Source organism: Polistes dominula, unplaced genomic scaffold (genome assembly GCF_049000335.1).
Source record: "Polistes dominula isolate Pdom_NZ unplaced genomic scaffold, Pdom_raw_medaka contig_15, whole genome shotgun sequence".
Taxonomy (NCBI): domain Eukaryota; kingdom Metazoa; phylum Arthropoda; class Insecta; order Hymenoptera; family Vespidae; genus Polistes; species Polistes dominula.
Genome location: NW_028300915.1, coordinates 6891866 through 6902334, shown reverse-complemented (window position 1 = coordinate 6902334; position 10469 = coordinate 6891866). Strand labels below are relative to the sequence as shown.

The 10469-nt window shown below is 27.4% G+C and overlaps 2 protein-coding genes across 6 annotated transcripts; one reads left to right on the top strand and one right to left on the bottom strand.

The window, feature by feature from the left end:
• The first annotated feature begins 2 nt into the window (after nucleotides 1-2).
• On the top strand, nucleotides 3-4368 carry LOC107070216 (uncharacterized). 4 transcript variants are annotated; one of them, XM_015328204.2, is made up of 6 exons: nucleotides 3-576; nucleotides 1050-1167; nucleotides 1370-1765; nucleotides 1841-2001; nucleotides 2081-3721; nucleotides 3843-4368. In XM_015328204.2, exons 2-6 carry the CDS (start codon nucleotides 1055-1057, stop codon nucleotides 4136-4138), a joined length of 2607 nt encoding a protein of 868 aa, XP_015183690.1. In that variant the 5' UTR covers nucleotides 3-576; nucleotides 1050-1054; the 3' UTR covers nucleotides 4139-4368. The 4 variants fall into 4 exon arrangements, with proteins under 4 accessions (XP_015183690.1, XP_089026407.1, XP_015183699.2 ...); XM_015328213.2 differs by lacking the exon at nucleotides 3-576 and adding an exon at nucleotides 635-847 and having other exon boundaries at nucleotides 2306-3721; XM_089170280.1 differs by lacking the exon at nucleotides 3-576 and adding an exon at nucleotides 635-847.
• A 203-nt stretch (nucleotides 4369-4571) lies between these two features.
• Nucleotides 4572-9038, bottom strand: LOC107070256 (sodium-independent sulfate anion transporter). 2 transcript variants are annotated; one of them, XM_015328288.2, is made up of 11 exons: nucleotides 8660-9038; nucleotides 8369-8575; nucleotides 7646-7968; nucleotides 7382-7536; nucleotides 6791-7088; nucleotides 6205-6517; nucleotides 5959-6120; nucleotides 5748-5888; nucleotides 5483-5628; nucleotides 5167-5361; nucleotides 4572-5088 (listed from the first exon to the last, which is right to left on the bottom strand). In XM_015328288.2, exons 3-11 carry the CDS (start codon nucleotides 7778-7780, stop codon nucleotides 4825-4827), a joined length of 1809 nt encoding a protein of 602 aa, XP_015183774.1. In that variant the 5' UTR covers nucleotides 7781-7968; nucleotides 8369-8575; nucleotides 8660-9038; the 3' UTR covers nucleotides 4572-4824. The 2 variants fall into 2 exon arrangements, with proteins under 2 accessions (XP_015183774.1, XP_015183791.1); XM_015328305.2 differs by having other exon boundaries at nucleotides 7646-7927; nucleotides 8369-9037.
• Nucleotides 9039-10469: the final 1431 nt, after the last annotated feature.

The following is a 10469-nucleotide window of genomic DNA, read 5'->3' as shown; positions in this document are numbered from 1 at the left end:
AATAAATTAATAATATTTATAAATAAATATCTGTTTTTTTAATATAATTATAATAATAAAAAATTAATTTAAATTTTGCTTATTATTCTAATATTCTAATGCTACTTTTTACGACAGATATTTTCAATTAGAATATAAAATCTGTGATTTGATTATTCAATGAAATTAATCTTCACTGTAATTGGTCGAATCTGCAATTAGTTGTGACCAATGAATAAAACGGAGTTTGAAATTTTGCAATCGTTCACATTTCAAACTGTAGGCGTGGATCAGTTATGTTTGAGTAGTAGTTAAACGTTGACTTCCTATAAAGATTGATATTTAAAACTTATTATATACATTAAAAATAATAACATCCCTTTTGTACTTTGTAAAACTTCCAATATTTGAATTGATATACGTTTGAATTTTCTCGTTATCGAAAATCAACGAAGTAAGCAGAAAGTTATCAAAATAATGACATCTCGATATTATACAGTGTGCGATTATTAGATTTTTAAAGTAATAGAATAAATAATTTTGTGATAAGTACAAAAGTTTAAATATTAAGTGAGTCTGACGATACATTATTAAGTGGTAAGTATAAAATATATTATTATTTATTTCGTTCGTATATTTGAAAAACGTGTTTAAAGCATTGTCATATTGCGTTCATTTCTCTTTCCACTTTACCGTTTTATTTTATATTTTTTATTATTATTCTTTATGTGTCATTAGAGTAATTACTATTTATATAATTTTCGTATTATTCATTGTTTCAATATGTAAATAAATACTTTGTGATGCAAATCGAATAACCGTTGATAATAATACGAATTTTCAACTCTATGTTAGGAGATGTTGCCATGTATGTATTTTGTTTGACCTATGGTGTTTTTATTTGATATTTTGTTTATGTTTTTTTTTTATCTAATGCGTGTTATATTTTCTTATGCTATATATATTTACTCTGTAGATATTAATTTAATGTTAAATTAACTTATTTACTCATTAATTGTATTTGTTAAAAATAATAATTAATATTATTACCAATCGCGTCTGTACGATAGGTAAAATGGAATATCAAAATAAAACTTTACAAAATACGTCTAAAAAACAGCAGGTAGCTGTTATTAGCAAGTTGCAAAATATGCAGTGGCTAAAAAATAATGTACCTTTATCAGGCTAGTATGTTCAATTTATTAATTTTTTAAGAATGTGAAAATATCATATAATTATATTTCTTTTATGTAATAAACTTATGAAATTTTTGTTTTGTATAATTAGTAGATTTTATATTAACATCCATTATATATATGAAATGTTTGTATTAATTTATTATTTACTAAGAAATCTATATAAAAGATTATACCATTTTGTTGTATTATAGTGTAAAGAAAGGCGTAAAAAATTTAAAAGATCTTGAAGTGGTTAAGTCCACTCATACTTCTGTAAACAATAACGTAGACTTACCAAACTTTATTAATACTAATTTTATAACACATGACAATAAATGTAATTTTGAAATTGAAACTGACATAACTGAAAAATCAGTTCTATTAACAAATACGGTATCTACTTGGAACTTACAAAATAAAAGAGAAAATACTTCTTCACTTTTAAATAAACCAGAATTAGATTTAAAACAATTGGAAGAGAAAGAAATAATTAATATGACTAATACTGATAGTTTGATCATACAAAATTTTAAAATGAAATGTAAGTTGGAGGATCAAGAAAAGGACAATTCCAGTATGTTAAGTATAGCAACAGAGGATACAAGTCAGTAAGTTGATCATATAATTTATAAACATTCAATGTAATACTTGAGTTGTATATATTTATACATTTCAATAATTAGAGACGCTGTAGTGAGTAATCTTGTTCCGCTGAAAGTACAAGACAATATAAGTAAAACAAATCAAACAAATATTGATGATAAAAATAATAATGATAAATTGAGTAGCGTAAAAAAATTGAATTCAAAATCTGGTACAGCGATGACAATGGCATTAAAAAAAGGTAACCAAAAGAATTCATTTTTATATATGCAACAATTTTTCTTTTACAAATCTTATTTTTTTTACATATATTTTATTAGATAACGTCCAAGAAAAAAGTAGTAATAATATTAACTTAAAAGAAAAAAGTCCAGATCTATTATGCACTACTAAAAATGATACATGTAGTTTTAATTTATCAAAAACTTCAAATTTTTCTGCTAAATCTAAGAAAATATATGAAAATCAGACTGTTACAATTGACAATAAACTCAAAAATGAAATGAAAGATTTTAAGAAGGAATCTGATATGAAGTGTTCTTCAGAATCTCCATCAAGATGTGCCAGTAAGAATGTTAAAGAAAATGAACAAAATAAAACAATCTCAAATAATGTCAACAAGCAATTTAAAGTAAATCGTATGAACTCTTCATACAGGAAAACAGAAAACAAATCAATACCGAAAACATACAATGATTCATCAGAAACTACACAATATTCTGTTGCTAAGGAGAAAAAATATTCAAATTCATTTCAACCCATACAATTAAGAACAACTGCACAATCATTTAATTTAAATGAAGAGTATTGTGCTCTTAATAATAAATTAATAACTTCTGATAATAAATCTGATAATGCAAAACCACATGTAACAATAGAAACTGAGCAAGTTGCAAAAACACCAACTTTAAAAGATGAATGCATTAATGAATTTATTGATGATAAATTAGTAACTAACTCTGTAAAACAAGAAACGAATATATCTTCTAAAGAGATAGAAAAAACTGATGAAAATACTATACAAGATTTTTCATATAATAATTTCGTTAATGAATGCATAGAACAAAAAGAGATATGTATAAATTCACCTTTGCAAGATTTACCAAATTTACAAACAAATAACCAAAATATTAAGGAAAGTGCTTATAATGACTCCTGTGATAGTAATCCACAATTTGATAATATGTACTCTTCTAATGTTTGGCATAATTATAAAAATGGACAGCAAAACATTTATCAACAACAGACATCTTCACATCACAATTTTATTCATCCCATCACTGATCCACTTGGAAGAAGTTGTCCAATAAATAATACTTTGTCCTCATTAATTCCTAATGTGCCCAATTCTGATGTAAATGCAGTGCATTTAAATCAATATGGAAATGTACCAACTATGCAAAACAATTTAATGAATACAAGCTCCATATCTAATCAAAACTTACCTACAAATACAAAAAATGCAAATATGATGCAATATCAAATGCCAAACATGGTTCCATATAATAATTCAAATGTGGTTAGACCACAGCCAAACTATGGTACACATCCTATGATAATTGCAGATGAGCAATATAACTTACATGGATATGGAATGAATCCTTTATATTGCATAAATAATTGCCCTGTCTGCAGAAATAATTATTTACTTTTCCACCATTGGAATTCACCTAATATTTATCCAGCACCAGTAACCATCGTTACAAATCCTAATCAATGTAATTGTATGTTATGTTGTAATCAATTGCAATCAAACAATATAATTTACAAGACTCCTGGTGCGGTAACACAAAGTCCACCTTATGTACGGACAGAAGTTTCATGTGAGCAAAACGTGCGAAGAAATTTTATGAAACCTATATCTAAGTCTTGGTATAATGATACAAGCTTAAAAAACAATGAAGCATATAACAGTAATTTAAAGGCACAAGAAGTCATAATAAATATGCCAGAACAAATAGGTAAGTAAAATAAGAGTTTAGAAATTAAAAAAAGTATACATTTGATCTTAGAAATTTGTTGTATTATAAATAACATCTATTTTAGTTTTTTTAATATTTTAATTTTTTTTATGTTACATAGATCAAGAGCAAAAAAATCAAGACAATGAGCTATTAGATAAAGAAATTAATAATCTTCCAATAATATCACCAAAAGATTATATGAATTATGGAAGCAGTTTTCTTGCAAATAATAAAGTCACAGGACCTCAAACAAAGTTTAATGAAATAAGAGAATCACCTCAGAGTTATAATTCACAAAATAAAAAAGGCAATAGACGCTCCTTTCTCTCCAAAGAGTATGTATCTAATGCAAACACTGATTGTGGAAAAAAGATATTTAAACAGCAATACAATTCAAGCTATAAAACACAATAATATGGTTAGCTTTGTTTTTCATATAATTCATGTAATAGTTTATACGATTGGTATTATTAGTATAAAGTTCTTCCATTATTAATATTAAGCAATTTACTTACAATTTAATTAAGCAATACATTTATCATGACTTTCAGCAGAGTATATCTTTTTTAATTAATAATAATAAAAAAAGTAATTCATATATTTGTGAAATTTTATGAAAATTTGTATTAAAATATAAACAAGTCTTTTTTTTTGGAACAGTATGTTTTGTAAGTTCCTATATTTATGTAATAAAAACCGGACTTTATGTTATAAAAAATTATTTCTTTAAAATGTTTTCATTTTTCGTTGTACTGATTCATTATAATTTCAATTAAATAGATTAAAGATGACAAAAAAGTTAACGTATAAAAACTTTGTAATAAAATAATATATAGACAAGTATATCTAATTTTTAAGTTTTTCTATTTTTTTTTATATGAGGCATTCTTATTAATTATTATATAGTTTATACATCATTTTCATTTTGTATTAAAAATAATAAAATCAATTTTTGTAATATGTGCATTAAATCTATGTGTTCTTTCTTTTTAATATTATACATTAACATATTTACAAAACAAACCTGTAGGGGAATTATGCGAAAAATAATACTCTGTGGTGTTGTATTGTTTTTTATCGATGAATCGATTTAAAATAAATCACAGATTTGTACTGGCGAACTCGTCTCTTGCATCGACGACAGTCTTTCTTATAAAATTATTATGTATGGTATATGTTTCTGAATTCATGCGCTTAATTCCATTGAACTCTTTTAACATGGTTAACAATTCCACATCTGTTTTTGCAATAACTATCGGCTCGTTGCTAAGAGATTGTATGCTTTGTAAAATTTCTGTGATCGGTCGTAGTAATATTAAATAGCGATCGTTATCTTTGAAATCTTTTACCAAAGTGCTAATGCCCTACACAATAAAAGAATTATTAAATTTATTAACAAACATAAATCAAAAAAATTAAAAGTATAGATTCCACGATGTTACCTGTGCCGCAGTAAAATCGATTTTGTCGATATATCCGCAATCTAATACGACATATTTCATGTTTTTGGAATGTAACAATGATTTCTTATGCTTTTTATCGTTTAACGTCTCAGTCAAATATATCCTCAGATAATCAACTGCAGGAAATAAAAGTCCAGAGCTAGGACGAACGAGAACGTAATTTGCTACGGGATTCTACAACAATAAAAAATATAAAAAGTTAGCTATATTTCTATTACTTGAATACTTAATAATATATAGTGAGCTTATATATATATATATATATATATATATATAATTATTTTTCATTACAGACTTTTCTATATTCAATGTACATGGTTGGTCGGGCATTGAAATAAATTAATATAAGTAGATCGATTGCGATTCCTATCAAAATTCCCAGTTCAACACCGGCGAACAAGCATGCGAAAAACGTGACGAAAGCTGGGATAAGATCTTTTTCTTTAAAAATAAAAAAAAAATCAAATATTTAGTAAATAAATTTTAAATATTCACTATTAATTATAATATGTTAATTTTTAATTTAAAATAATGTGACGAATACAATTATAAATACTTACTACTGCTTCTCCAAATCCGCCGTAATATATTTATTTCAACCATAAATATGACTGCACTTATTATAACTGAACTTAAAGTAGCTTTAGGTATATAATAAAAATATGGCGTTAATAGACTTAGAGCAAGTATAACCAGAATGCCTAAAAACAATATCAGCCGATTAATATTATGAATATTATTCATTAAATTGCGAAAATATCAGCGATTTACCTGTATAAAGTCCTCCTAGTGGAGTTCTAACACCAGAAGAGTTGTTTACGGCGCTTCTAGAAAAAGAACCAGTAATTGGCATGGATTGGAAGAACGAACCGATTACATTACAAAGTCCTAAAGTTAACATCTCTTGCGTGGCATCCAAAGTTTGTCCGCGTGCTAAAAAATAATAACTATATAAAACATTTATTTGAATTTTTAAAGAAGTAAGAGTAAACAAAAAATGATATATTAAAAGCTTACAGAAGGCCTTGGCAATGGCAACGTTTCCTATAATAGAAATCAATGATACAACAATAATACCAGACCCAAAATGTTTACAAATATCGAGAAAAGTTTGAGTTTCATTCCCGATTGTAATCGTAAAGGATGGTGGTTCCACCCGCGGTAAACCGGCATCGATGTGTCCTGTAAGAAGGAAAGGTGCTCCATTCTGAATCTCAAAGATATACGATGCTACGGCACAAATAAGAACAACAAGGGCATTTCTCCCTGTTCCTAGGAACCAAAGGAACGTCTTTAGGAATTTGTTTCGAAATTTGATATCCTTCAGAATCTGCAATACGAAATTAAAAGTAAGATCTTCGGAAATTGTTGATACAATATAAAAATGATTTTACAATTACAGGCTATCACGTAATCATTGGCGTCATCAACTATTTGTCAAGTTCATTGATTCAGGTTCTTTTCTTATGCAAATAACGGAATTAACAAGAATCATTTTTTAATAGTTCGTGCATAATGACATCGATTGTATACAAATATGTTTGTGCTATAACACAAGTACAATCTATAGAACATACAATTGTCTTGTCGATTATATACAAACCTTTAAAAGCAGTAAAACAAAAATGCAACAGCAGGAAAGAATAAGATCTGGAAATCTCGTTTGATCAATATTATTATACAATTCCTTCCATATATCTATAAAACTTTCGGCGTGTATTTTCAAACCTAAAAGACCTTTGATTTGACTGCAAGCAATTATTAGACTTGTTGCAGATGTAAAACCAGCAACAACAGGCACCGACACAAATTCTACTAGAAATCCTAGTCGCAGAATGCCAAAGATAATAGTTACGCAACCTGACAAGAAACAGAGAAGGATTGCGTACTCTGGGATTCCCCTGAAAAAATAACAACTCTTATACTTTCCTGTATACTGTTTTGTTTTAATTATGTGTTAAATGACGTATTCTAAAATTAGCGAGAATCAAATCATTTATTAAAGGTAAACAAAAGATATATATTTTACAGAATATTTTATTTCTATATACTTTGATCAATTTTTTATTTTGCAATGTCAATATTTGTCTATCGAAAGATACATTAGTACATATTATAATAATTTTGTTCGAATAGTATATTATGCAAATAATGATGTATCGAATGAAAATAATTTCTTTTATCACATTCTTACCTCGCATAAGTGAACGTCAATAAGGATATTAGAGCGGTGGGACCAATGTTGACTTCTTTACAGGTACCAAAAAAGATATAAACAAAGCTTCCTATTAGCGCACTGTAAAGGCCATATTGCGGACTAAGACCAGCCAATCCTGCATATGCTATCGCCTAATTGATAATAATTAAATCCAGAAAGCAAAGGACAAGTTAAATCATTCGACCATGTATAACGTCGTTCACGTAATTTATAAACGTAATCACATGCTTTTGAAAGTACCTGAGGTATCAAGGTCAATCCGACTGTGAGACCAGAAACGAGGTCACCGAGCGCATCTTTGCCTCTGTAAAGAGGTAACCATTTTAAGAGAGGAATTCTTTCCTTAATTATTTTTTTAAAGCTGATCCCAGTCATGTTTGTTAGTCGATTACATTCGTTACGTCGTCCTTTGTAAGCAAATAGGATGATTATTTGTCTTCCTTTTCTTTTTCTTTTTTAACGTTACGACGTTGCGACGTTTGGTGTCAGTAACAAGTCGTCGTTGAATCGTAATAAAATCGACTATAAAGAAGCATCACCGACTTTTTAAAGATCTTCGCCAACTACGCAATGCAAAAGATATTTAATCATGCCTTGAAATATAATCGCTAACGTTAGGATTACTATACTAACTACTTAAGCGAACAATTTTAATTGTTCTGCAAAGGAGACAATTCTAATTAGCCAATTTGTACGGAACAATTGGCGGGTCTTAAGATCAAAACACGCGGGTAAGCTACGTTTAACTGTGCTTATTTCCAGGTGGTAAATATTTAATAAAAGCGAAACCCTCCCCCCTAACGTTACCAATGTTATTTTAAATTGTTTTAATTATACGAAAATATTGAATTAAGTTTAATTTTAATTAATGACATGTCTACAGAATTATGATCAATAAGAATCTACTGATGAATTATACGATAATTTGAGAATAAAAATAAAATATACAATATTTATACTTACTGGAATGATAAAACATTGACAGTTTAACGATTAATCACTACAGTCTCCCCGCCATCGATTTCTGACATTGTTGTAGATATTCCATTAAACTCGTTTAGCTTTACACAACTGTAATTATAACGATAGTTTCTCTTCCACATCCGTTTTTTTCTTTTCTCTTTTCTTTAAGGTCGAACGAATCAAATTTAATTATTAAACAGGTATTATCTTAAAAAATACAAAATTACAAATAAAAAGAATAAATAGATTTAGACGGTTGAAGTTGTTTTTAGATATTGTCACGAAACTCACAGAATCTTTTTAGAGAGAAGATCGTCTCTCGTACAATCTACCTGTTCGACACACCGATCGGATCTATAGCTTCTCACGATTGGCGCGCACCACTCTTCCGCGTGCTTCTGAACGCGACAAGTGTTTAAACGTCAACGCATGCGTCGTCTGTTAACTTTTCGGTTTTGTTTTCATTTTCCTTTTCAATTTCGTTTTCGTTATTATCATCGCTATCATTATTGTTATCGGTCATTGTCATTCATTCAGAAACTAATAGTCATCATCGATTTTGTTAAATCGATCCTTTTTTCTAGGCCTTCGTTTTGTCAATTTTGAATACATCCGGTTCCCTCTTGTTCGCTACATTTCCTTTTTTCCTTTTCTTTTCGTACGAGTTAAATTGGATTAGTTTCATTTCTACTACGTTGGTAATATTTGTGAAAAAAAGTATTTATTTTAAATATCCTCTTATAATATCTAAAAATATCTTTTATTTCTTTGCTCAGCTTTTCTTTTTGTTTTTTTGTCTTTTCAACAAGATTTATATATTTTAAATAAACCACGTACTGAAACGTGACGTTTTCTAGTTCAATTTGCGTGATGTTAATGAAACGAGTAAATTATAAATACATGTACTTATTTTTAACATATAATTCATATATTTCATTGTAAATATTCTCGCGTTCTTTATATTTATATAGAAAAATTATTTCTTCCAAAGGAAAATGAATTATTATTATTTAATAATTTGAATTTTATATATATATATATATATATATATATATATATATATATATATATATATATTTATAAATTTGTAAGTTAAAGTCAATCCTTAAAATGATAATGAGATACTGAAGAGTCGTTCAATGATCATTTAATTGTGACAAGATGTTTTAAACGAAAACTGAGTTTTTTGATAATTTTGTCACAATTTTGATTATTTTGTCACAAAAATAAAGCATTCGTATAGATTATCTTTATTAATATTACTATAATTAATTTTGTTTTGTAACACTTAAATTTATGATATTAAATATATCCTTTAGTTATAATTCTTCAAATTAATTGTCACCTCCTCGTAAAATAAACTATAGTAGTGATTCTAGGTTGGGTCGATGTTCCGTGTTGAGTTAATTCAAGTTCATTTAAATTCTTCGTGTGCACTTTTTTACTATGTGTGGCAGGTAAACGCTATAGCAAGGACGATGTATATATGTATTGAACGTTCTTGAACGCGAATAAACATTACATGTACTTTTTTTAGATCGTCTATGTATAAATATCAACTTGTACAACCTTCAATCTCCATATATTTTTTTCCTTTTTTTTTTTTATCAAAATTAAAGTTTTTGGGAAAATTTTTTGTATATATTATATTTTTTATATAATATCTATTGATTATACAAATAAAAAATATATAAAGAAAAGTACTCAAGAATAATTACAACAATTACATTGGAAAGGCTACCTATATGAATTCTAATCAGCCAAGATTATAAATATGCGCTTAATTATATGTACATTAGGGTGGGTCAAAAAAATCTATTATTTTTTTTTTGCAAGTGACACGGAAAAATTGGTTGCTAGACACCTTAAAAAAATTCTCACCAAATATGAGCTCTTAATTTTAAGAGGAAGATCCTCCGCATCGCAGTTTTTTATTTTTTTCTCAGTCCAATAGAATAAAATTCATACCTCATCATTAATTGATTGTACAGAAAAATGTTGTGGAAGAATTTTATAGGAAATTTAATGCTCTACAAAAAATGATGAGGTATGAATTTTATTATATTGGACTGAGAAAAAAATAAAAAACTGCGATGCGGAG

Coding starts and splice junctions, on each gene's coding strand:
- LOC107070256 (XM_015328288.2), bottom strand. CDS start 7,780: ATGACTGGGATCAGCTTTAAAAAAATAATTAAGGAAAGAATTCCTCTC. Junction 7,089..7,381: donor TTGACGTTCACTTATGCGAG/GTAAGAATGTGA, acceptor TTATTTTTTCAG/GGGAATCCCAGAGTACGCAA. Junction 5,089..5,166: donor TCGATTTTACTGCGGCACAG/GTAACATCGTGG, acceptor TTTATTGTGTAG/GGCATTAGCACTTTGGTAAA.
- LOC107070216 (XM_089170280.1), top strand. Junction 1,168..1,369: donor AATGTACCTTTATCAGGCTA/GTATGTTCAATT, acceptor GTTGTATTATAG/TGTAAAGAAAGGCGTAAAAA. Junction 3,722..3,842: donor AAATATGCCAGAACAAATAG/GTAAGTAAAATA, acceptor TATGTTACATAG/ATCAAGAGCAAAAAAATCAA.